The 25,705-nt window shown below is 40.8% G+C and overlaps 1 protein-coding gene across 1 annotated transcript; it reads left to right on the forward strand.

The window, feature by feature from the left end:
* The first annotated feature begins 10,549 nt into the window (after positions 1–10,549).
* LOC127784481 (protein SLOW WALKER 2) lies at positions 10,550–24,156 on the forward strand. The gene is made up of 16 exons (XM_052311798.1): positions 10,550–11,404; positions 12,268–12,343; positions 12,632–12,751; positions 13,784–13,859; positions 15,627–15,695; positions 15,879–15,959; positions 16,158–16,229; positions 16,460–16,552; positions 16,764–16,943; positions 17,418–17,501; positions 17,589–17,732; positions 17,949–18,038; positions 20,839–20,921; positions 20,997–21,275; positions 21,575–21,812; positions 23,161–24,156. The coding sequence occupies exons 1-16, from the start codon at positions 10,729–10,731 to the stop codon at positions 23,809–23,811; spliced, it is 3,012 nt and encodes a 1,003-aa protein (XP_052167758.1). The 5' UTR covers positions 10,550–10,728; the 3' UTR covers positions 23,812–24,156.
* Positions 24,157–25,705: the final 1,549 nt, after the last annotated feature.

Genomic DNA, 25,705 nt, shown 5'->3' on the forward strand with positions numbered 1-25,705 from the left:
ACACCAGAATCATGCGTTGCATGAGATAAAATTGTGTCACTAATTTCATAGCAAACCATGATCCAGTTACAAAAGTTGTTGTGAATAGTAATGAAGTTAAGAAAAGGGGGTCCTTATTGTATTATAATTCATCAGTAGACAAATTAACATTGGCACCGAAAAACGGATTTCATAGGGCCCCCGTTCAGAACATAGGAATTTCGCAAGAATTCTCAAGATAGTTTGATAATTAAAACCCTCATGAGTTTGGATGGAAACTTAAGTTTAGAAAGATATACCACGTGAAGAAAGCTTAGATGGTATCAACATAACATTATAGAACATAGGCATCATCCAGAGGTTCAAATTTTACCTTCATCAGCCAATAGAATCTCAGTAGACACTCGCGATGGATATTGATAAATAGGATCCACATTACATTTTGTGGGGTTCTACATACAAATGGAGCAAGAACTTTATTGCTGAATCGAAATCGTTTTCACATTCCTCCAACGCGTTCTCAATAATTAACCTGCAGTAACAAAAGTTTCCATAAGGTTTAAAGTTGTGAGAAAATTGTGGTTGCCAAATTGTTATGAAGCTCCAATCCAACAGGTGACATACTTTGAAAAGATGTGACAAGCTGCATCTAGAATGCCGACAAACACAAGTGAAAATCTTTGGTGGTCAGGGTAAGGAAATTTACCAGGTATATGTAGGATATTATGCTTTTTTATAACAACAAGCACATTGTTCAAAGAATCCAAGCAAACAAAAAGAAAAAAATAACTATCTGAACAAACAAAAAAAATATGGTAACATAACATTAATGCCAGTGGCCATTTTCCGAAAGGAGGAAAGAAAGGGCCCATTCAACCATATAAGACAACCCATAGATGCTTCACAAAATTGCTAGCTATAATTCTTATGTGAACAACACATAGGCAACAAAAACTTTTGTTGGAAGAGGTATGCGCAGATCACAAGGATCGGCATCGAGGGACGAAAAGACTGAGTTGATGTTAGCTCATGCATTTCAAAGGGAAAAGATTGTAGATATAATCCACAGTTCTGCATTGCACCATCATATTATATGCATCCTACCAAATTAATAAATGCTCCGATGCAGTCTAGATTTCCATCAGCTAAAAGCCATTAACGTAAGTATCTTAAGTTCTCAATATGTACTAGTTCCACTCAGAAAACGACAATAATCAGTTCCCAAATTAACTGCCAACTAAGCTTAAATAATAAATACATATCCATGCAATCTCGCTATCGCTCTCGAATAAAGCTATCGCTCCAAGGAAAAAAAATGAAGTGTAATGTAAACTAGGTCACCACTCTCGAATGAATTCTAACACAAACCCTAGCCAGGAACAAAGTCTGTGAAACTTGCATTCCCTAATTGAAGACAAAATTATAGGCAAACAAAAGCCACATTTATTTCATCAGAAAACTAGAAACTGCATCAGCAACAACAAGACTAGAACAAAACGAAGAGAGTGCTACACTTCCTGCAATTCCATCTAGCCTTAAATGTAGCGATCGCAAGCGGTGCAGGCAGCACCACATATAATCATGAGGATGTGCTTGCTTGGTTCACTTAGGGACCAAAGATTAAACTTTCTTCACAGTAAACGCTCCTGCTTCCAATCAAATCATAACACGCACAACTGCTAGTTTACGAGGGAGAGAAGCAGATGGCATCAAATCATGACGTATCGATCAAAAGTGACATTAGAGGAGTTTCAAGGGCTTCCTTACATGCGTGCCAGCTCATTTGATTCATAGGTTAGCGATGAATTGCATCGAATCATTCCGTATGAATCAAACCTGATAAAATCTCTTTGTCAAATGCACTCTAGCTCATGGGAATCGTAAGTTCGCAAAGTATTAATGGAGTGAAAAGTGAGTTCGCAACATTTGGAGTAAAATCATTCCATAAGGATTGGACCTGATATGAGTTTCAAGAGCTTTCTTAAATCCACTCCAGCTCATGGGAATAGTGATTCGCAACGAATGGAGTGAAACATGAGTTCAAAATAAACTGAGTCAAATCATGATGTATGGATCAAAAGTGGCATTAGAGAAGTTTCAAGCACTTTATTACATGTGTGCCAACTCGTTTAATTCATAGTTTAGCGAGGAATTATGTTGAATCATTCTGTATAGATTAAACCTGACAATAATCGATTTATTAGATGCACTCCAGCTCGTGGTGTTCATAGGTTCGCAACGAATGAAGTGAAAAGTGAGTTTGCAACAATTGGAGTATAATCATTTCATAAGGATCAAAGCTGATATTAGAGCAGCTTCAAGCGCTTACTGACATCCACTCCAACTCATGGGAATCGTTGGTTCAACAAATGGAGTGAAAAGGGAATTCGCAACAATTGGAGTAATATAAGTTAGATGATGTTATGGATTGGAAGATCCGGATTGATGTCACATGAGATAATAACAGAAAGAGTTAGAGATAAGCTTGTTAGGTTTTCATCATATGTGACTTAATGGTGGATAAATGTATATATAGGAAAAGTTGAAAACCTTGTTATTGGCATCTTTTTTCAACTCAAGCTGCTGATTCACTATATTCATATGGAAAGCATTAACTTGTAAAAGTTGCCTCCCAAATGATATGTTCAACGAAAACTGTGTTTTAATCTTATAAAAAATAGCAATTGACAGGAAGGGAAAGGCTAACTAATGAAAACTCAAAGAAATACTTACATTCACTGCCAATGGTCGAAGAAGGCCAGACTTGTCCATGCATGGTAGCAAGGACAATCATGCTACAGCAAAGTGATTTACATGAACCTGGAAATAACACTTGCAGCAACCTGAGATAATGCTGTGGTAGTGCATTTAGAATTTTTATTAAACACATTGCACACACATGATTGCAGAAATATTTATCTAGGAACAGATTCTTTTCAGGCAGGCATGTGTGCTTGTAAAGACAATGTGTGCTTGTCCGGCAATGGAGACAACAGAGAGGGTTTGTTGCATATATATGTGCATGGCTAGGATATGTAAATGAGATAGCAAAGTCAGATAGTAAACATTTTGCTCGTAAAGGGATGACTAACATGATTTAGGCTTAAAAAAGATTAAAGTATTTTTTAAAACTTCAGGAAATTGAACATTAAGCTCTGACCATTTAGAGATGGTTGTAAACTTGTTGGCATAAATAGCACAGCTGTATGCTTCACAAAAAAAAGCACAGCTGTAAGGCAGTAGTCTTATCTGATTGTGTGCGAAATTTTACAGAACTATACATCTTCTGTAAGGGACAATGACAACTCTATCGGAACAGAAACCAAAACCTGGAAAAAAAAAGGATGGCAGTTGGCAGACATTAGAGCATCCAATTCTATGGAAAACTAATGAATCAAGTAGAATTCAATTCAAGTTCCAGAAAACCACAAAACTAAGACAACTTATGAGGATAGATAAAGGAAAGAAGGGGTTAACTGGACAACTGCATTACCAATAACATGCGCAGATGACCTAGAAAAGTCTAGCAGGCTAGAAATTTCAGAAAGTTTCGACGAATATTAGTGCGCTAATAATCAACAAAGTTGAGGGTCACGTTGTGGTGCAGCAAAAAGCGAAAGTTCACTGGAGTCAGGCACTGGCAGGTGGAAATCCAATATATATAAACGCCAATAAACCTACAAGAACGACTGTGGAAAGCAATAAAGTGTAAGATGCAGAATTTTTTTTAGAAATAATAGTATTTTAATGGAAAATTGCAAAAGTAAAAGCTGATTGGCTAAAAATTACAAGTATAATGCCCTGTCGAACATCCACAGTTCGATAGGGGTACATATCGAACAACCGGAATTTGACAGGGTACCTGTCGAACTGCGGTTGTCCGACAGGGTATAAAAAATACTCTATCGAACTGCCCCTGTTCGACAGGGGATAAAAAATAATAGAAAAAAAGAGATCAATCGCTATGCGAACTGTACACTACTATGCACCACTGTGCATGCAGACCTATCGTACAAAAATAATAGAAAAAAAGAGATCAATCGCTATGCGAACTGTACACTACTATGCACCACTGTGCGCATACAGACCTATCGTACTTTGGATGTTTGATAGGCCCCCTACCATGCTCTTTCTTGTCCTTTTCTATTTCTTTTAAGTGAACCACAACCATGTCGAACAACCACCTGTCGAACTGTGGTTGTTCGACAGGGTATTAAACTTGCAATTTTAGCCAATCAGCTTCTACTTTTGCAATTTTCCAGTAAAATAATTTTATTTTTTTTAAAAAAATCGTAAGATGCAATATTCAAAGTATGGTATAATGAAATTAAGGATATAACATAGTTTGGATTGCACTCGACGGAACTAACATAACTGACTAATAAAAATAAAACTAGGCAGAATCCTAAGTTAATCAATAAATAATCCTTGTCGGGAATAGTATATCAAAGTTGGAGGAAACATGAAGACTTAATACGCTTAAAGAAAAAAAAATCAGGAACAAGAGAAATAGGAACGAACCTGTGGATGAAGGTTCAGGCGAAGGTCTTCTATTGGATGAGGTACATAGGTGCAGTGCAATTTAAAACAATCATTGAAACTTTAGGCAAACAAAGAGGATATGTAAGATTGAACATATGCCAAGGGAAGTACCAGATTTTTCTCCTTTTTTTTTCTAGATTATATTGAAGATCCACAGGAGCAACAGAACGTATTCGGTCATTCAGAAACAAGGCTGTACAGAACAAGTCTATGCAAGTCAGAGGACAAGGTAGAATGTGGTACACAGAGGGAAACTCAAATGAATAGAAGTTGGTGGACGACGACCGAGGAGCTCAGTTTGTGTGGATTGAAGCTGCATCTCCCTGGTATAAAGCCAAGGATGACGTGCCAAGACAGCCGCATGGAATCAATGTCTTTGTGGCAGCCATTAAGTCTGCTCCTTAGAGGGGGTTGCCATTTTCTCTTTTGCAGCCCGGGACGCTGGTGGTGGGGCAGAGGAAGCAGTCAGGCCGGCGAAAGCAAGGGCGGAGCTAGAGTAGAGTATAGGAGGGGTACTTAGAAACCTGGTCAAGAAAATATTTTAGCAACACCTTATCTATTTTTAGCATGTATGCACCCTCTCAATACAAATTTAGACGTCCGCATCAGCTTAAACTTGATCTGAAATGGAGTAAATTAAGCAAGTGACACTTCCTTCATTTGTTCTAGAGGGAAGGGGTGGTGGGTCTGATGTGGACTAGGGTTCCCGATATTTCGAAAGGTTCTGATAATTAATGATTTGGGTGGAGTCGCGACACAAATCGATCCGGCTTTTTGAACGAACACGCTCTTGAGCCCCACAATCGCAACACCACGTCTCCTCTGGTTATCACACATGTCGAAACGCGGATGACCTCGTCGAGTAGGCTAATCCCTATTTGCGAATCGAAGAATACAAACAAGAACAAGAAAGAATACAACCAAAATTGCATATGAATGATTAAGTTCACAAGTTGGGGTTTTACAAACCGATCTAGAGGCGAAACTGTTCTTGATAGAATAATCTAAGCAAAACCCAAACCCTAAAGATGACGGCGGGTAATGATATATAGAGTTTAGGGTCGTGCAACCAACCCTTGACGCAACCCTAATGGGTTCCAATACGATACACGGCCCAAAGGCCCAAATACGGTGACGCAGCACCGGAACAGATTCTGGATGTCAACTTGTTCGGTCGATTCCTGTTGACTCCGAAAGAATTTGGACGTGGGAAAAAAACCATTGGAAAGTTTATCCTCTTAGCTTTCTGTCCATATAAAGAACACCCCAATCTGAGCACGTATGCGACCTGGGCGCCTGTTTTAGTGCAGACTGATCCTGGACTCCGAATTGCACTCGAAGTCGACTTGGTTTGGGCCTCCACCTTGACTTGGACGTCCTCGATGATACTCCATGACTCTAAGTCCTTCTCCAAGTGTCTCCTTGTCCTCTCCATTGTTCCTAATCACAATATAATCATTAGGTAGCAATCTATTCTCAAATTCATACGAAAAAGAACATAGGAACGAGCTCACATCTAAATTCAATTGTCGTGCGCGAGCTCTTATTATCGGTCCTTGAATGACCGGTTGAGGATTGTTGTGTGTATCCGAAGGAGTGATGTCCGCATCAAGTTCCATGTGCATGCCGTGGGGAGGAAAGGGAAGAGGGTGGCAGGGGAGAGACCAAGCAACCGGGACGCACGTATGGGTTAGGGGTGGTTGGGTTCGTGTGCTTGTGAGCTTCTAGCTGCCATCGTGACGGCCATGCTGGTGACCTCATATGAAAGCAAATGACGGGGCGAGGGGGGAGGGAGGAAGCACTACCACAATGCGGGAGGCACGACAGTGGATCTTCCTGGTGATGGGACATACGTTGTCAGAGGGTGAACTCCTCAAGTGGGGGATAGTGAGGCCCCCCTTATTAGTTTGGGAGGGGGCAATGGGTGAAAATCGAGAACTCGGTGGAAAGTGTGGTGTAGAGGGGTCGGGCCCCTCAAGAACAATGAGACAAAAGGTGTTTATATAGGTTCGGGTCGCTGAGAAGCGTAATACCCTACTTCTATGCTTGGTTGATCGACTAAGGATTACAAGTGCTTGCCTCGCCGAGAATCAAGCGTGAGTTGGCTAAAAAACCGATCCCCCCTCATCACTAGGCCTGGACCTCCTTTTATATCTCAAGGGGCTGCCACATGGGCCTAGAAATGCCCCTAGAGGAGAGGGAGGATAATCACATTAAATGCATGTCTTGTTGCTTGCCTTAGAAGCCACTCGCACGCCCGCCGTGGCGTGGATCCCGTCAAATCCCTCCGGCTGACACGGGGGACATGCACGTCATTCACCATTTAATGGGTGAAGACTTTCGGGTCCTTACTTGCACCAGGAAACGGAAACCCCGCCCTGGTCGGGTTAGGTGAATCGACTTCGGCTGTGATGCGAAGCTAAACAACCTCTCATCATCATGACATGACAGGGGATGTCAGGCGGCACGCCGCTTGATATGCAGCCAGCACGCAGGCGCACTACCCCGGTCACATCGGTCATTCGACTGGTCGTAGACCAGTCGCAGAGCGGTTATAGTCCGGTCAAGCGCACCACACGCCGCATTTAATGTGGTGTGGCACGCCCGCTCACATCACCTTAAATGTGGTTAGGTGGGCGTTGCACACGCGTCATTGCGCGGAGGGGGTCGGGCTCCCCCGACCCCCAAGCAAGGAGGTGGCGGCCGCCGCCCTACCCCGGGCTCGACCCCCCTCAGGGGAGCGCCATGTGGGTACCAGGGGCAGCCTCTCCCTCTGGGCTTGATACCCTCGGGGCCGTATCACCGACATATGTGGTGGAGAGCGAACTAAGGGGCACCATTGTGACTGGAGACGAAAATTGTACTGGGCCAAACATTGTGAAGTGGGCTTTTTTACGTGAGCAATAGTTGGGTTGTGCCTATGCCCCTAGGTCATACGTTGAGATTTCATCATCGAATGGTTGTCCTTATTTTGAGTGACGTGGATGAACCACAGCTCAGGAAATTGGGTAATAATAGCTACACCTAAGTGGGATCACTTGTATAAAACGGTTTATAGGATAGGATACAAACTAGACTATTCTGTAAGTTAGGCAACATAGTGGGGGTAAACTGCAAAGGAATAAGTTCACTTATGTCCCTCAATTGTCATTGAGTCCGAAATTCACCATTACCACAAAACCGGATATAACGCATCCCCAAATTACAAAACCAGTTTGGCAGTATTATTCTAGGTTTTGGCTGACGTGCTGTGTACGTGGCTCCTGGCTATGTCTTCGTCCCACATGGCAATTTGATCTAGAAAAATAAGTAAAATTGTGGGGCCACATGTCAATAATACACAAAACATAATAAAAAATGGTGGGGCCCATTAGGCCTTTCAACCTGCTTCGGGCTCACAATCCGGATGTATATGATTTCACATAATGTGCAAGACAATGTAAATAACATTGTTCGCAATATTGGGTGGGGTTCCATATGGAAGATCTTGGATCACCACAAAATACCATGAGTGGCAAGGCTAACCTTGACATCCATAGCCCATGTAGATGTAGGATAGATGTTTCCATCAAGAGTGAGTTGATCAAACTCTTTGGTGGCCATTTGAGACCTACATGTCACTACTACAACAAGGATTTTTCCGTGCGGATGAAATCGATTTTCACGTGCGGAAGATTCGATCATCTAGAAGAAATCGTCTGCGAAAATGCACAATTTTTTCGTGCGGGCGACGCACCCGCACACGAAAATCGATTGTCGCGTGCGGGCTCTTAAGCTGCCCGCACGGGAAAATGAAAAATCGAAACAAAAAAAAAGAAAAAACAAACCCTAACCCTAATCCAGCCGCCGCCGCCGCCAGCACTGCCACCCTAGCCGAGGCCCGCTGCCGTCGCCCCCGCAGTTACGGCGACGGATCCGCCACCTGCTACCTTCGCCGACGCTGGATCCACCCGCGCGCTCTTGTCGCCGCCGGGGAGGGGCCACGGGCCCCGTCGTCGCCGCCACCACCGCCGCCTCCATGCCTCCCCGGCCCTCCGCTGGATCTGCAAGGGGAGGGAGGAGGAGGGGAGCCGAGGGGGAGGGGCGGGGCCGCGCGCCGCCGCCGCCGCCCCCATGCTCCCCTCCGCCGGCGCTGGATGCAAGGGGAGGGTGGGGAGCCGAGGGGAGGGGAGGGGCCACGTGCCGCGCCGTCCGCCGCCGCCGCCTGCGCCCGCCGCATGGATGCAAGTGGAGGGAGGGGAGGGGAGGGGCCGCATGCCGCACGTGCCATCCGCCGCCGCCCCCTGCGCCCACGCTGCCGGCCGCCTGCGCCTGTGAGAGAGAGAGAGATCGAGAGAGGGTTGAGAGACAAATAGAGGGGTGAGAGAGAGAGGGTTGAGAGACAAATAGTGGAGTAAGAGAGAGAGAGAGAGAGGTCGGTTAAAATAAAAGAGAAGAGACTTTTCCCAAAGACCCGGACTTAGGCATGCGCGCGGATGGGGAAAAAGCGAAATTTTCGAAGTGGGTAGGAGGGAAACTATTTTTCCATGCGGTTATCTTAATAGATCCGCACAGGAAAATCGGCCCATTTTCGCGTATGGTCCATTTAAAAGGACCACATGGGAAAATCGATTTTCCCGTGCGGTCCTAATTACCGCCCGCGTGCAATCTAAATAGGTCCTTGTCCAGGAAAATTATTTGTATAGTAGTGTGTGAAATACCATAATTGATGGGTTTAATAAGTGTAAATTAATATTTTGTATGACTGTATGTTGTAATATGATGCAAACTATTTGAATACAAATAAGGAATATAGATTGTATGGACGAATTAATTCGTTGCTAAAAGCATAGTCTATATAATTATGTAGTAGATGCCTTAGACTCCATAGCGTGGAGTTATATTGATGTGTTAGATTGATCTCTGGCCACCGAGTCAGAGAATTGCGCCAATTGGCTTGGCCCACCCCATGCCCACGTGTGCCTAATGATGAGGACCGATTCCCTCGGTCTCAAGCGCACGCTGCTCTCTCTCGTGCGATGATCGGACGCGCTATCTACGTAACGGACTCGCCCCCGATCCCCTCAACGCGCACACATATAAAGGGAACGCTACGCGTTCATTGGTGATGATCGATTTACGGCTTAGCCAAAACCAAAACTCTCAGACTATCGATCTTAAGATGTGTTGAAGGTGTCTTCATCACCGGTGCCTTACAACCACTGCACCAACGCATCTAAGACGACCATATGGCTTCTTCATCCGGGCAGTACACCACCAAATTCCGCATAAGAGAAATTAGGTGATTATGCATAGCCTAAGTTTATGATTTTAAGATTTAACTCCAATATGATGCATATGGAAAAATCATTCCATGGTGGTAAACACCAATTTAGGTAGACGAGTGAAATCGTTACCTCTGGCATAATCTACAAGTGTATTGTAATATTTCACCATTGTCATCATCTTCCAGAGAGGAATTTAAGTGTGTGAACATAATTAATGTGGTTTTGAATCTGAACTTGCAAAAAATTAAATACAATTGAAAAGTAATTTGCAACAAAGAAATACATGTCCCAAAGTTGTACTACCTCCGTTTTAGGTTACAAGATTTTCTAGCAATGCCCACATTCATATAAATGTTATTGAGAAGTCTTATAATATGAAAATATGAAACGGATGAAGTAGATGTTATTGGGAATAATAATAAACATTCACTTGGAACATTTACATAAAACTCAGAACTGTATAGTTGCTGAATTTAAGTTTAAACAGACAACAGGCCAAACTGGTACTGTACAATTTTGAACTAACACAGGGACAGTAGTGCAATTGAAAAATACGAACTAGACCATTCTGTAAAGTTAGGCAACATAGAAGGGGGCTAATCAGCAAAATCTAACTAAACCTGGGCGGAAGCCCCTTGGGCCTTTTCGGGCTGCTTCGGGCTCGCGCGGGTGGTGGGAGGAAGTGGGCCGGCGGCCGGTCCATTAGGCCGGAGAACAAAACGGAGAGGGGGTTTTTCAGCGCCGGCACGGTCGTTCTCTCCCTCAGCTTCCGCCCTCCGCCGCCGCTCTATCTCCCCCGCCTCCGTCCCCTCCCCTCCCCTCCCCGCCGGCGAGCCCTCGCCTTCCTCCACGCGGCCAGCGCCTAGGTGCTGACGGTTGTTCGCCCCTGCTTCCGTGTGCTGCTGGTCTTGCTTCGCTTCGATTGGCGAGAGCATCATCCATGGCGGAGGCAAAAGGCAAACCGACGTCCACCAAGAAAGGCAGGAAGGCTGCGGCCAGCGTGGTGGCGGTGGGCGACGACATCGACTCGCTCAAGTCCGATGTCGCCTCCTTCGCCTCCTCACTCGGCTTCCTTGGTGCCGCCGCCGGCTCCTCCGGCTTCGACGACTCTGATTTCCGCAAGTCCGGCCCCATAATTCCTCCCAAAACCTCAAAATCCGCGCAAACCACCGACGCCCCCCCAAACCCTAAACCCGCCACCACCACCACCAAGAAGCCACATCCTCTTGATATCCATGGCACCAATGCCACAACCAAATCAGTATCAGGTGCTGTCACCACCAATTACCCGCTGATGAAGGCAACGGCTCTGTCCGGGCAGTGGTACGCAGATGCTGGTGAGCTCGAGGCGAGCGTCCTCGGCGCTCGAAAGCAAGTCCTGCCTTCTGTGGGTCTCCAGGAGATGCAGAGGATCTCGGAGGGCAAGCGACAGCTGGCGGAGAAGCTTATGGCGCAGTACACGGTGGAATATGACATGGTGAAGCGGGGTAGCGGCGACCTGAAGCTTCTCGAGATATCGGCAAAGTCTGGCACATCTGCTGATAAGGTTTCAGCATTCACATGCCTTATCGAAGACAATCCAATTGCAAACATGAGGGCACTCGATTCTCTCCTTGGTGAGTTTCAGTATTCAAAATGCTACTAGTAATTCTTTTTTTCCCCATAACACGAAAATGCTATTCTGTAAAGTATAAGTGATAGGCAGTAAACAAAATATGCAGGTGTAACCGTGTAAGTATAATTGATGATAATTATGGTAACTGTGGATTAGGGACATGTACAACCAGTTCCTCTAAATGTTGTGGCAGCTGCTCTTTCAGATGACTGCTCTACCTAGGGACCAATACTAGTTAATGCCAGAAATGAAGTGATTCCCTGACAAACTTTGGAACTAATATGGACATAAGATTCATCATCTTCTTTTTATTTTATTTTTTACTGAAGAAAGACTACCAAAGTGATATCATACCATCTGAGATCACTCACTTTGATGATTCTTCATTCTGTGTTCTAAAGGTCATATAATCCTCTTTGTTTGTCGAGTTTAACTATAGATAGAATAGTGCAATGTTAGGTAAAAATTATCATCATTGAGAAGCTTGAAATTCTTTCATGAATCTAAATATCACTCAAATAATAGGCTCTGGCATCTTGGTAACTTTAATTGGTATACAGTTAATGATCTAAATAGATCAACTCAGTAGTAGACATTGAAAATTTATCTATATATATATGTTGATGCATCATACAATATACATACAGGTAATGCAATTATATGTCTACAAGATTCATAGTACTTGGATTTATTGTCCATTGATCTGTCATATTGAAATATATTTTGCTCCAGCCGTTGACAGTTTGTTATGCACGTTTTGCCTTTGGAATCATGTTATTTGCAGTTACCTTTTCTTTTTGTTTCTTTTGTCCATAAGTGTGCTAAGAAAATATTTCTTGTGTTGAATACAATTAATCATAACAGGTATGGTTACATCAAAGGTTGGTAAAAGGTATGCGTTCACAGGGTTTGATGCATTGAAGGAGTTGTTCCTCAAAAGGTTAGCACTTGTTTTGCCTTGTTATTTTTCCCTTATGTCTACCTTGACATGAGTTGTGATTTGTGAAAGTATCTGTTTTCTTACCTTGTAAAGCAATTTAATTGTCCCCTTTGCTGTACTAAAACAACTTTACTATATCCTGTTTGCAATTTTGTCTTTGCCATAGACTTCTAGACTTACACTAGTTTAGGCATAGGGCTCTTCCTTACCACTAAGATGGTCATGTTTTCCTTTCTTACACAATTTTTTTTGGTTATATATTCTGTGCTGATTTGATTTTCTTGGCAGGTTATTACCTGATCGTAAGTTGAAAAGTCTTATTCAGCACCCATTAGACATTTTACCAGAAACAAAAGATGGCTTCTCACTTCTCCTCTTCTGGTATTGGGAGGACTGCTTGAAACAGAGGTATTTCTTAAACAACAATAAGTTTGGTTACCTTGTCCAAGTTATCCTGGATGTCAAATGAATTCTACAGTAGGATATGATGGAAACCTTTAATTTACGTGCCTCACCTGCCATATAATGCAAGAGTATCACAGATATGAAAACAATGGTTTGATGTCACGCTTAGCAGCTGATTTATCCTTGTCCCTGATAATTCTATTCAGGGGTTTTAGATAAAGTTATCAACGATGTGCCTTAACACATTAAATACTTCTTTTTGGATTGATTGTTGACAGATACTGAGAGTTTGAATGAAACCTATGGAAAAAGAACACAGACAATTTTTTTTAGATAATGGATTTATTGAACTCAGCCAACTACATCAAGGTGATACGACTGCACTACAGCCAAAACACACACACCCACACAAAATTAAAGTCAAGTACTTGAAGCAGTAAGGCCAATCAATCCTAGGACTAGACCGCCAACTATGTTCCCGGGTAAAATACTCCTGGGTAAATACTCCATTAGTTATGCTGCCAAACGTAGACACACCGCAGCAAGCAAAACCCGTGAACCAGGCTTTTGTAATGGAGCCAAAGGATCATAATAAGAAAAATAACCTGCAATGGAGAAACTAAAGTTTTCCTATCAAAAACCATGTCATTCGTGCATAACCAAAGCGACCAAGTAGCCACCCTTAACAGGAAATGTGGTTTTAAATCCTTCTGAATCTCCCGAAGCCAAGCACCAAACATATGTCAAACACTGCGAGGTGGGTAAAGACCTGATGGTTAGATAATAGCCCATACTGATCATTCTAAGCAGCATTCGTAAGAAAGGTGTTCAATTGTCTCATTTTTGTGACAAAACAACATCCTGAGTGCCTTGCCAGTTAGGCTTACCTAGTTGTCTCTTGTTAGCACCATCCCATGGCATAGGTACCAAAGTAGATCTTGAGATGCACATTCGTCACAGACCTTTGTTTTTGTTTTTGTGCCTGCAGGATCATGATGCACATCATCTTTAATTTTTTGTAAAACATAATTGCAGGTACGAGAAGTTTGTTATTGCATTGGAGGACGCATTAAAAGATATGCTGCCAAATCTTAAGGACAAAGCAATGAAGGTTAGCTCAAATTACGTATTTATTAGAAAACATCTTTGCCATTACGTTGGTTTAGGGCAATTATACATAGATACTTGGAACTTGTCCTACTATTTTTGTACATCAGTTAGATACTTGGAAGTTGGAACAATTGAATTTATGTTAGTTATTTGCAAAAGGAGATGTAAAAAGCTATGATTCAATTAGATGTCCTGTAGCTCCAATGGAGATTTGCTTTCCTTTACACAGTGTGATTTTAAGGCTGCTAAGCATTGTTTGTGAAGACAAAATTGTATTCAATTTAATTAAGCTTTGAATTATTATTTGGACTCTGAAATGAGCTTGAAATATTATGGAAATACTACTATCATGTCCATGTCTTTTTCAACAGATCCCCAAGTTTATATATTATAATTACAAAATATAATCGTTTTTTAAAAAGCCATTTTCCTCAAATTTAACTACATGGTTATATGAGACCGGTTGGGCTATATGTACTTATACAAAGATTCACTATTTTTTAAAATAAACTTGCAAATAATACACATGTTTACATATTGAACAGCTATAAAATATCTTGAGTGGGGTGCCCGACCCCCTCTTTTAATATAAAATAAGATGTGTGCCTTTGTAATTCATTTGAATTTGTTGCTGTTATAATGTAGGGTTAAGCATGTTTGGTTGTTAAAATGACATCTCCTTTTCAATATCATGTTTCGAAAGGATTAAATATGGAAATATTGAGTCCAAAAGTGTTGTTCTAACTTACTAGTTTGGAGCCCTGTTTTCCAGTAAATAGGTAGGAGTAGCATATTTGCCCTGTGGAAGATGACCATTTTATTGGGTTAACTGGACTCCCTGGGTGGAAGTCGTAAATATTTAACCAGCGGAGCCTTTTCAGTATAAAATGTGAGAATTGGGATTGAAAATCCTGGCTGCAATTTTTCTGTAAACCAGTTTTGAATGCAACCTACTACATTTTGTTTTGGAGAGATAACCAGTAGCTTCAAAGTCAACTCTTGCCTTGAATTGCCTGGTTTCTGCTTCCTTCCAAGATGCAAGGACTTGACTTTTTATAATTTACTCATCCAAGCTCTGTGAAATATACTTATATGTTCTGATTTGTAGTACTAATATCATCACCAAAGCTATTACAGTTACTTGTCCAAACTATTGGAATGTTCTTTCATGAATTTATTTTGGTTTCTTTTTGTTAGTTCTCTTCATGGTTTATGTAAGAGTAAATTACACTAGCGGTCCTTAAACTTGTAACGAAGTTTCACTTAGGTCCACGAACTTGCAAAACGTGCATCGAGATCCTTAAACTTGGTTTAGTGTATCATCCCAGTCCAAAGCCTAGTTTGACCGTGGTCTTGCCTATGTGGCATGCCACGTGGACGATGACTTGGCTAAATTTTCTTTTCCCCTTTTTTTCTCCCCATCTTTTCTCTCCTTCCTCACCTCGGGTGAAGAAAAATGCGGCAGAAAAGTGGAGAAAAAAAAAGGATAAGAAGGGAGAAAAAAGAAGGAAGAAGGGAGAAAAAATAAAAAAAAATCCATGTCATCGTCCACGTAGCATGCCATGTAGGCAAGACCGCGGTCAAATGAGGATTTGGACCGGGATGATACATTAAACCAAGTTTAGGGATCTCAATGCGCGTTTTGCAAGTTCGTGGACCTAAGTGAAACTTCGTAACAAGTTTAAGGACCGCTAGTGTAATTTACTCTTTATGTAATATTGAATGTGGTTAGATCATGTCTATAACTCTACATGGCCTCTATTTGCAGACGGTTTTTATCCTTTTAAAGGAAAAGGCAGAACAGGAACGCCGGTTACTTACAGCTCTTGTTAACAAAGTGAGATGTCCTTTTTGTACATAATGCAGTTATTTCAACTGTACATATTCTTGGCATTTCTCCATTCTCACTTGAATATATGCAAAGCAAACAGGTTTAGACTGGCTATAAAATACTTAAGATTACATATGAGCAACAACACTAATTGAGTTCTTATGAGAAGTTAACATATGCCTTCTGCAGCTTGGAGATCCTGAAAGGAGAGCAGCCTCAAGTGCGGCATATCTGTTAACAAGTCTCCTATCTGCTCATCCAAATATGAAGGTAAATGCATATATTCCAATAGAAAATACTCTCTCTCGTCAAAAATATATTACGATTGACTTTGTCTATGGTCAATATTTTGACTGGATGGAGTTTTAGAGTTATGTTGTTGTTATGAGTTGTCTGTTTTGATTAAAATAAGTTTTGCAATGATTAATATTTTTAAGCCTCACTGAACTATTTGAAAATAATATGCAGATGGTTGTGATAGATGAGGTGGACTCATTTCTCTTTCGGCCACATGTTGGTCTTAGGGCCAAATACCAAGCTGTATGTTGTTTTTAATCTCAACTTTTTATTCTGGCATTGTTTCATAATGTCCACACAAAGTAATAACCTTGATTCTCCTACAGTTAATATTTTGTTTGAAGCTGCAGTACTTTCTGAGTAGAACTGAGTTATCAGTCCAAACTGCCATATAGTCAACAAATCATTTGAAATAGTGAAATATGGTTGTCATGTTGATAGCCTTTTACTTAATGCCATTTGCTAATGTACAGGTCAACTTTTTGAGCCAGATTTTTCTTACCAGTAAGGGTGATGGCCCGAAAATAGCCAAGCGTTTGGTGGATGTTTACATTGCGCTTTTCAAGGTTTGAAATTTTTTCAGTATTGCATAATTAGACTTTCTTTAGGGATAGTCTTATAGTGTTTGGCCTTTGTTGTCTTCTCATCATAGTTCCTTGTATTGCTGCCCCATTTGTCCTTAGAACTTTATATTTGAACTATTTGCCAATACCAAGTTGCCATTTGCCAATCTTTTGACCTTAAGGATTTAAGATACAATTTTTGTTGTTATATCAGGTACTCATGTCTTGCTCTCGTGCTACTGAAGGAGTTAAACACAGCAAATATGGCAAGAAAACTAATGAAAATGGGAAAAAGGAAAAGGGCAATGACTTCAATTCTCATGTAAAGCATGAAGACCCTTGTGCAGGATCAGATTTAGAGATGGACTCTAGGATTCTCTCTGCACTTTTAACTGTACGTCTTGCACTCTGCACAGTGTTTATTTATGTCAATTGCTTACTTCTTTATAGAAGATGCTCTATGGTACTCCCTCCGTCCCAGAATATAAGAAGTTTTAGAGTTGGACACGGTTATTAAGAAAGTAGGTAGAGGTGAATGGTGGAGGGTTGTGATTGGATGAGTAGTGGAGGTAGGTGGGAAAAGTGAATGGTGGAGGGTTGTGATTGGATGATTAGTGGAGGTAGGTGGGAAAAGTGAATAGTGGAGGGTTGTGAATTTGTGATTGGTTGGGAAGAGAATGTTGATGGAGAAGTTATATTTTGGGACAAATCCTGAGGGCTAAAAGTTGTTATATTTTGGGACGGAGGGAGTATGTTTTATGCAACATACTTCCTAAAATTATTCTCTTGTCTTTGCTTTTTGTGTGCTCAAGATAGTTTGCCTTTTCCTCTTCTAATTCCGTAATAATCTTTTCCGTATCTTATCCAGGGGGTTAATAGAGCATTACCATATGTTGCAAGCTCAGAAGTTGATGATATTGTGGAAGTTCAGACACCAATTCTTTTTAGATTGGTGAGCTTGTTAGCTAACGATAAGAAATATTTTACACATTACTGTTTGGATGACATAATGCCCTGACATCATTGTTGTTTCATTTAGGTGCACTCTGTAAATTTCAATGTTGGTGTACAGGCATTAATGCTTTTGTACCAAATATCTACAAAAAATCAGATCGCAAGTGACCGTTTTTACCGTGCACTGTATGCAAAACTTTTGAGTCCTGCATCCGTAACCTCGTCAAAGGTTTAGCTCCCATCCTACCTTTTGTTTTGTTTACTTCTGTGCATTCTTCAGTTCCACCCTTCTTTGATTTTCAGCTTATAATATCATGGTTTGGTTGGCCTGATAAAGACTTTTCAGCTAATAATATAGTAACTAAAAAGAAAGTAGCTTTGCACATTTATACATTATCAGTGGCCCTCTCATTATGGTTTACCTGACTTGTTTTGTATTATTTAGCCAGAATTATTTCTTGGTTTATTGGTGAAAGCAATGAAAAATGATGTCATGTTAAAGAGAGTGGCTGCATTTGCAAAGCGGTTGCTGCAGGTATGCTTTTTTTCTCACTCAGAGCACCGTTCTGTGTTTAACATGCTGCCTATTCTAATGCTGTGGCTGTTAGCGGTTACATCCATCAAACTGGTCAAGTTTGCAAAAAAAAGAGAGACCTATACAAAACACTTGGCCTTTTATGCTATGAAAACATGAATATATTTTATGCTGTTTCAAACTAGTGTCTGCTATTACATAGCACAGAAAATTAGTGTGTAGAACATGAAGGGTGTGTTTGGATAATGGGAAATGGAGGGTGGGATTGGGATTGGGAAATGAATGAAGGGTTAGGATTTAAAGATGCCTTTTGGTGGGTGGGAAATGATTTCCCCATCCCATTAGCCAAACGCTGCCGAACAACTTGTGGTTCATGGTTTATTATGTTGTGGCATGCCTATTAATGGTTATCATAAAAAGCTGTATCCTTGCAATTTCCTGCCTCACATTGGCATAGACACATAGTTTTTCATTTTCCATATGTTAACTTTTTTGATAATTCTTACCATTCTTTTTATCTTGGTTCTCCTAGTTTCGTTCTTTATAGTTTACTAGCAAGATGCCTGTGCGTTGCAATGGATAAATCTAGATGGTTAATTCCTTCTTTACCTACACATGTGTGATGATATGGTAATGATAATCCTCAAAGTAGCCACCACATAAATCTAACAAACAGTTATAGCTAACCAATTCAGAGGAATTTTTCACAAAATGGTGTCTGAACAGTGAACAGTGAGTCAGTGACCAGCGTGCTAACATTCCATAATGTTGATAGCTAATGCTTTCTAGAAGTTTTAGTAACTAAGGGTAAATGAAAAAATGGCAAATCCATGCACCCAACATAAAAATACCAAAGGCATGTTCAACTACTTTGACATGGTTCAAACTTAAGCTAGTGAGACCATTTATCAGCATTGAGATGTAGAAAATGAAGGTAGTGTTTTGTTCATTTTAAAATTGCAAGATTGCTCTTCAATCAGTTGTTTGTAGCAAACGTCCTTCACAAATCATATCTGGAAATATTGAGTATATTTAGTCTGGGGAGCTACTGAAAATAAATATAGAAAAATACAAAGTACAAAACCTGGATAGCTTGTTATTAGAAGCTTAATAAAAGTTTCTCCCTGTAGAATATTGACCTAAAAGCATAACCGCCTTTGCATCAGCATCAGTATTTGTCTGTGAGAAAGGGCAGGGTTGATATATTCATGTATGATGTAAGCAATTTAGTTCAAAACTATGCTACAAGGGAGCGTTAGTAACAGTTTAAAACAAAAGAAAAGGTAGCTGTTTGTATGTAATGAAAAAACCTGATAGTGAGAATCTACAAGCATGTACCAGTAATGGAGATAGAATCAATGAATTTGAATTTAATTTCCAAAAAAACTCGACCGTGGGCGAATGACCGCTTCTATGCCTTTTTCATTTAGAAGAAGCCTTAACCAAACTGGCCGAGAAAAGCCAAAAACTCTGGCCCCCCTACACGCGGACTTGGCCCCTATAGATCGATCCTTAACCCGCGCTTTGAGGCCCCTGCCTCCTAGACGAGGGACCACCCTCTAGGTTGATTCTTAACACGTGTTTTTTTATGAGAGGCCAACGAGTGACTTTTTTTAACTAGGCCTGAAATTCCCTCTCGTGGGGAGTTGAACCCAGGACCTAAAGGTGCTACTTGAGCACTGTAACCGCTAGGCTATTGGTGCATGCTGTATGCTACCTCCGCCTAGGGGTAATGGGCCCAACTTTTTAGCCTACAAAATTCGAGGGCTGGGTCTAAAATATATGATGGCTAGGCAGGGTTGTGAAAGGACCCATGGAATTATCACCCCTACCTCCGTCCCACATCAATCACAGATGTGGTTATCCAAATCACAGGAGGGCTAGGCAAGAGTTGTTAGAGGTGGCACTGCGGCAGGTGGCATTGTCCCCTCTTCTCGATTTCGTCATAGCCAGCTTCGAACTGGCGAGCAGATTGTTCATGTCAGGTTTCCAAGGCTGTGGCCCCACATGTCAGATGGTCTTTCAAAGGAGAATAGATTATGGGACACTGGGGGGCCGAAATGTCAGCTGTAGGGGTGGTGTGGCAGAACCACCACCACCACTACTAACGTTTGTAGTAGTATAGAAATAGAGAGCTGTTGCAACACTGTTGAAATTTCACAGAATACGTATTAGTTGATCACTATAGCTTAAAGCACAATGGTGGCTGTTTTGCCTCTTGAGCTGATTAGATGTGCTAAGATGTGGACTACTGAATGATGTGGAGCCCTTATCTGAGTACCAGCCAGTAGGAGATTCAGATCACACATGTTCAGAAACAAATATTGACTAGTCCACTCTGTGTTATTTGGTTGATGTCTAATGTTTCTATTTTAAACTCTTTATGTAATAGATTTGCAAAATTTAAACGCCCGCCTGAACAATGTCTGCTTTAATTAATTGTTTTATGATATTGTAGACAAAAGAAATGCTAAAGTTGATTTTTTCAATAGAATATAGAAGTTGCAAACTAACAATAGTCGTGTATATGCATGTTATATACAATTTTAACCATTCACTATGCATCCTACACATGGAAACTACAAAAAAAAAAAAAAAGAAGAGGAATGTGGGAGAGTGTTGAGACTTTTTGCAGCCAGAATTTGCTTATACCATAGCCATCCCTGATAAATGTTTCTGATAGTTCCTGTGATAGCACTATTCAGAAAAGTTTTGGGAGTATTGATTATTTACTGATACGGTTATGAATCTGAGTGAAACTACAGAAGTTCTATATTTTAATTATGATGTCTCTCAACAGGTTGCTCTTCAACGGCCTCCTCAATATGCTTGCGGATGCCTTTTCATACTGTCAGAGGTCCTTAAAGCAAAGCCACCATTGTGGTATGCAACTAGTTCTCATAATCACACATTCCATTAGTTATTTATTTGAGATGTAATTTACATCCTATTCTTCAGGGCAATTGTGCTCCAGAATGAATCTGTTGATGATGGTATTGAGCACTTTGAAGACATAGTAGAGAATACTGATTGTCCAGCTATTACCTCAAGAACTACAGATAAATGCAATGACATATTAGCTACTCTTGAGAAATGCAATTCAGATGCTGAGGATGCCTGTGATACTATAGAATGTGTAAGTCCAATCTCAAGTGGTGAGAAAGATGGAAAAGGCACATCAGCTCGGTTGACACTTCAGGCATCTTATAATCCACGACACAGAGAGCCTTCTTACTGGTATTGTCTGTTTACTTCCATTTCTCTGTATGTCTGTTTACTTCCATTTCTGTGTATGGGTTATTCGGACTAGTTGGTTACTAATGCAAGGAATGGAAATATGGTTATGCAGATTCTAGTGCAATCCAATTTCAAACAAAAATTCCTAAATTTTTTAGTTTGGCATAAAAAAGAAAAGATTGGTCACCAATCACTATTTGACTTGAGGCACCAAACTTCATTCTCTTTTTTTTGGACAGAGAAACATTAATCTTTTTCATGTTATCTTATTGATCAGCTGTCTATTTTTATTTCCTCAGTAATGCAGACCATGCCAGTTGGTGGGAGCTTACTGCACTGGCCTTACATGTGCACCCATCGGTATCTACTATGGCTAGGACATTGCTATCTGGTAACAATATTGTTTATAGTGGTGATCCATTGACAGACCTATCACTCCCTGCTTTCCTTGACAAATTCATGGAGAAGAAACCAAAAGGAAACCGCATCGCTGAAGGGAAATGGCATGGTGGATCCCAAATTGCACCAGCTAAAAAGGTTTGTGTTGTATGACAATTATGTTTATTTGCTGACTTTTAAATGTCATATTTCTCAGCAACTAAGAAAAGCATGTCCATCCTGAAAATGAGGCCACAACGTTTGCACTCAGCAATGGGGGCTGTGAAAGTTTGGTGATGGCCGCTCGCTTTGCTTCTGATCTCGTGTTTTTGCTTTGCCATTGCAAGCCACGGTGCCACAGCTAGGCCAGTTGTTCCTGATGCATTTGGTATTATAGAGAATTTTTGCCAGCATTAGTGGATACAATTTCAGGGTTTGGTTACAGTAAAACAATATTAATGGTAAAATCCTAACATAATTCTGTAATCCTGACTGAGAATTAGGCAGCAGGGAATGCAACTCCCAGCAGGGTAGTAACTCAGAAAAAGAATCCCAATACACAGATTGTTGAAATTATATTCCTAACTAACATTCTACATGGTAATAAAGTTAGTGGTAGTAGCTAGAAAGGGAAGACTAAAAATGGAGCGGTGGGATGGGAAATAAAGGAACAACATTTCTTAAATTGGAAAATTAGGAATTTTTTTCTTTATATGACAACTTTCTGCTATTGATTGATTGATGTTCTAGGGAAAAAAAAACCATAACTGGCATGTAGTTGTCATATGTTACTTCATGTAACTTTTACCCGTGAATAGCTAAATGCCACGCTACGGATAAAAAGAAAAAAAAAATTAGTATTGCCTAAAATAAATAAAAGCATATTTTCCCTAAAATATGTTACCTACCTTTTTGCTATAGGGAATATTCAGCTTAATTTAATTTTATATGTGGCTACCCATTTAGATTTAGTTGTTATGTAATATTAAGAAGTTCAAGGGGTAATATGTAAAGACTACAATTAAAGTTCAGATGTGGGCATGCTGCAATACAATTTCTTCTCTCTTCTTTAGCAAACCAGCAAATGACTGGCAATTATGTTAATAAAGCAGGAAGGCATCAACACAGCCTTCTCTCAAGTGGATACTATCTATTGGTGTATGTCGATGCACACTGTCTTATTAGCATGAATATAGAGCTATCTCTAACGCTGAGCGTGAATACACATGGCTTCTCACATTTCACAGCATTGTACCTTTTCTGTTCTGCACTAATTATTTGCACCTCCATATTTAAATTCAATCTTTCTTAATTGATGGTGATGCTTGCGGCTTGCCCAGCTTAGATCTATGCCTAGAACTAATGGCATTCCCAGTTTCTGACACATCTTTGCAAACCACATGTTCAACTGTGTAGCTTCTGTGGAAACTTATATGGCTATTTCTCTATGCTTTACATTCATTGCTTTTATTGCGATTTTTGTGTGCTGATCGGTATGTGTCCACAGCTTGATCAAAGTCATCATCTCATTGGAGAAGAGCTACTAGAACTGGCAGAAAAGGAAGTTCCTCCTGAAGATATTGTTTTCCATCGTTTCTACATGAACAAGACTGGCCCTATTAAACCTAAAGCAAAGAAGAAAACCGCGATTCTGGATGAAGATACTGGAGAGCTCTTTGCTGATGATGTAGATGATGCTAGTGATGAAAGTGATGATGAAATGCAGGAGCTGGGAATTGGGTCGATAGAAGATGGAGAATATGATTATGATAATCTGGATGCAACCACATTTGAGGAGGAAGGGGATTTGCTTAGATATGACAGTGATGTTGAGTTGCATGACATTTCAGATGATATCTCTTCTGGAGCAGATTCTGATACTGAAGCCCTTGAAGGTGCTAACCATTCAGATGGCAATGACAGTGATGGAGAGGAGCCAGTCCAGGGGCAAAAGAGGAAACATGGTGCAAAGAGTGGAGCATCGCCATTTGCAAAACTAGAAGACTATGAACATCTCATGGATGGGGAAGCGGAAAAGCCAACGTTTAAGAAGGGGCGGAAGCACAGTGTAACCAGAGACAGCAAGGAGAAGAGAGAAGGTCTGAGCAGCAAGGAGAAATCAGGATCACGAAAGAAAAGGTCGAAGAGATCAGAATGAGATAAACATTTTTACCATTTTCATGTTTATCGTAATCGCAATGATGGTTATGAAATTTTTGTAGCTTATAGTTTCGGTGTTTGTATCCTTCGCCCACCTTTTTCATTTGGACACGTTCCTGATGAATATTACACTAAGAAATCACTTGGAGATTAGGGACAGATCAACGGGGCTGGCTTCTCCCTATCTCCCCTGTAATCTTCAGAACCTGAAGATGGACCAAGGTGTTCCAGACTCTTCAGACAGGTGGTATGGTGATAGTAGTGCGTGTGGTAAGCCCTGTTGATATGCTATATAATCCAAGAATATTTCGGCTTTTTCAATCGTCTCTCTTTGGTTCCTCTACCCCTTATGTTACGAGATACTATCTCTATTTTAAAATGTATAACGCTATTGCTTTTTTATTTAACTTTAACCATTTGTCTTCCTCAAAAATTCAGTGTAAAAGTATAAGTTAAATTTATGTTTTTAAGGATAAAATAAGTCAAAGTAAAATAAATACTATTTATATTTTTATTAGTTAAGTCGAATAATTAAATATTGTATAAAAAGTTAATGGTGTCATCTTTTAAAGTGAAATGCAGTGGGGTATTATACTAGTTGGTATAACTGGAGCCATCCTGGCTCCCTTTCTTTGGAGCAGTGATCGTACTCTCTTCTATTTGAGTTACAGCTTACAGGTGCGTGGTTTTGAGATCACATCACTTAATCTCGAGATGGTTGGACCACGTGTCTTGGTTAAGAAAATTTTTTTGAAAATATCATTTTTCTAATAATTTATATTTATATACCTGCATGGGATTAATTTTTAAAAATATACCTAATTCGCGACGCGGTAATGCGGGAGTGAGGACGAAGCGTGTGTTAGAGATGCGGGATCGGAGAACAGAACGGTCAAGCAGGATGGCCATGGTCGTGCAGCCGGGAAATGCGACACGAGGGATGGTCCCACAGGTGGGCAAGCGGGAGCATGGTGGTTTGAGAGACCGAGCTGGTGACGCAGAGCGGACGCGTGGCACCGGCTCGGTCACGCATACCGGATAAGTGGCACCGAGCCGGTCTCATGGAGTAGCGGCTAATTAGTAACTAATCAAAAGGTAATTATCACTGAATAAATTTTAATTATTCAGAACGATATTTCTATTAAAGCAGAGTAATTAATAGAGTAAAATAAATAAGAAGAAGGTTACTGACAACTTCGGAATTTCTCCGACTTCTACTCTATCATCTCCCTAATTCTAGTATACAATAAAATACAATAGAGCCTCTTATAATTTAGTTTAAGCTTAAAATTTAAAATTGAAATGTGTGTATGAAGTGAGAAGTAGATGTCCTTACATAGGCATGTAATAACGGTTGGAGAATGCGAAATGTCTAAAGTGCCACTCAACCGCCATCAGGAGAACATCTAGAGCGTTCATGCTAAACCTCAGTCTGAACGGCTGAGATTGGGGCTCCCTGGTGTGGCCCAACAGGCCCAGAAACTGGCCTGTTGCTCCTTCTCAGTCTGCCTTATCCATTTCTTCGAGAGTTGGACCCATTTAGTGATGTTAAAATGGAGCTTTAGAGCCCAATACTTGTATGGATGAAATTCTCCTTCACGTTAGTCTAGATTTTCTCCCAACTTTGGTTGTTTATTACCTACATCAAATATACACCGACACTCGTGAAAAATGTTAGAATTAAGTCCTACCACTATGTTGGTTTTTTAATTTTCTATGTTTTATACAGGTATTAGCGGCGTAGAATTGACATTTAACAGCTGCCATCAACCATCGGTGCTACAACGATTTGATTGACGTACTGTGCCTCAAGGATCAGTTTAGGATCTATCATATTAAGAGGATTGTAGGTACTTCTCATTGGCCAATCTTGTTGTGTATAGGTAATGATG

Source organism: Oryza glaberrima, chromosome 9 (genome assembly GCF_000147395.1).
Source record: "Oryza glaberrima chromosome 9, OglaRS2, whole genome shotgun sequence".
Taxonomy (NCBI): domain Eukaryota; kingdom Viridiplantae; phylum Streptophyta; class Magnoliopsida; order Poales; family Poaceae; genus Oryza; species Oryza glaberrima.

Bases quoted from the DNA above. Each gene is read 5' to 3' on its own strand.
- LOC127784481 (XM_052311798.1), top strand. From the start codon at position 10,729: ATGGCGGAGGCAAAAGGCAAACCGACGTCCACCAAGAAAGGCAGGAAG. The intron at 16,553-16,763 runs GTTTGAAATTTT...TTGTTATATCAG, and splicing joins TTTACATTGCGCTTTTCAAG to GTACTCATGTCTTGCTCTCG. The intron at 17,502-17,588 runs GTGAGCTTGTTA...TGTTTCATTTAG, and splicing joins CACCAATTCTTTTTAGATTG to GTGCACTCTGTAAATTTCAA.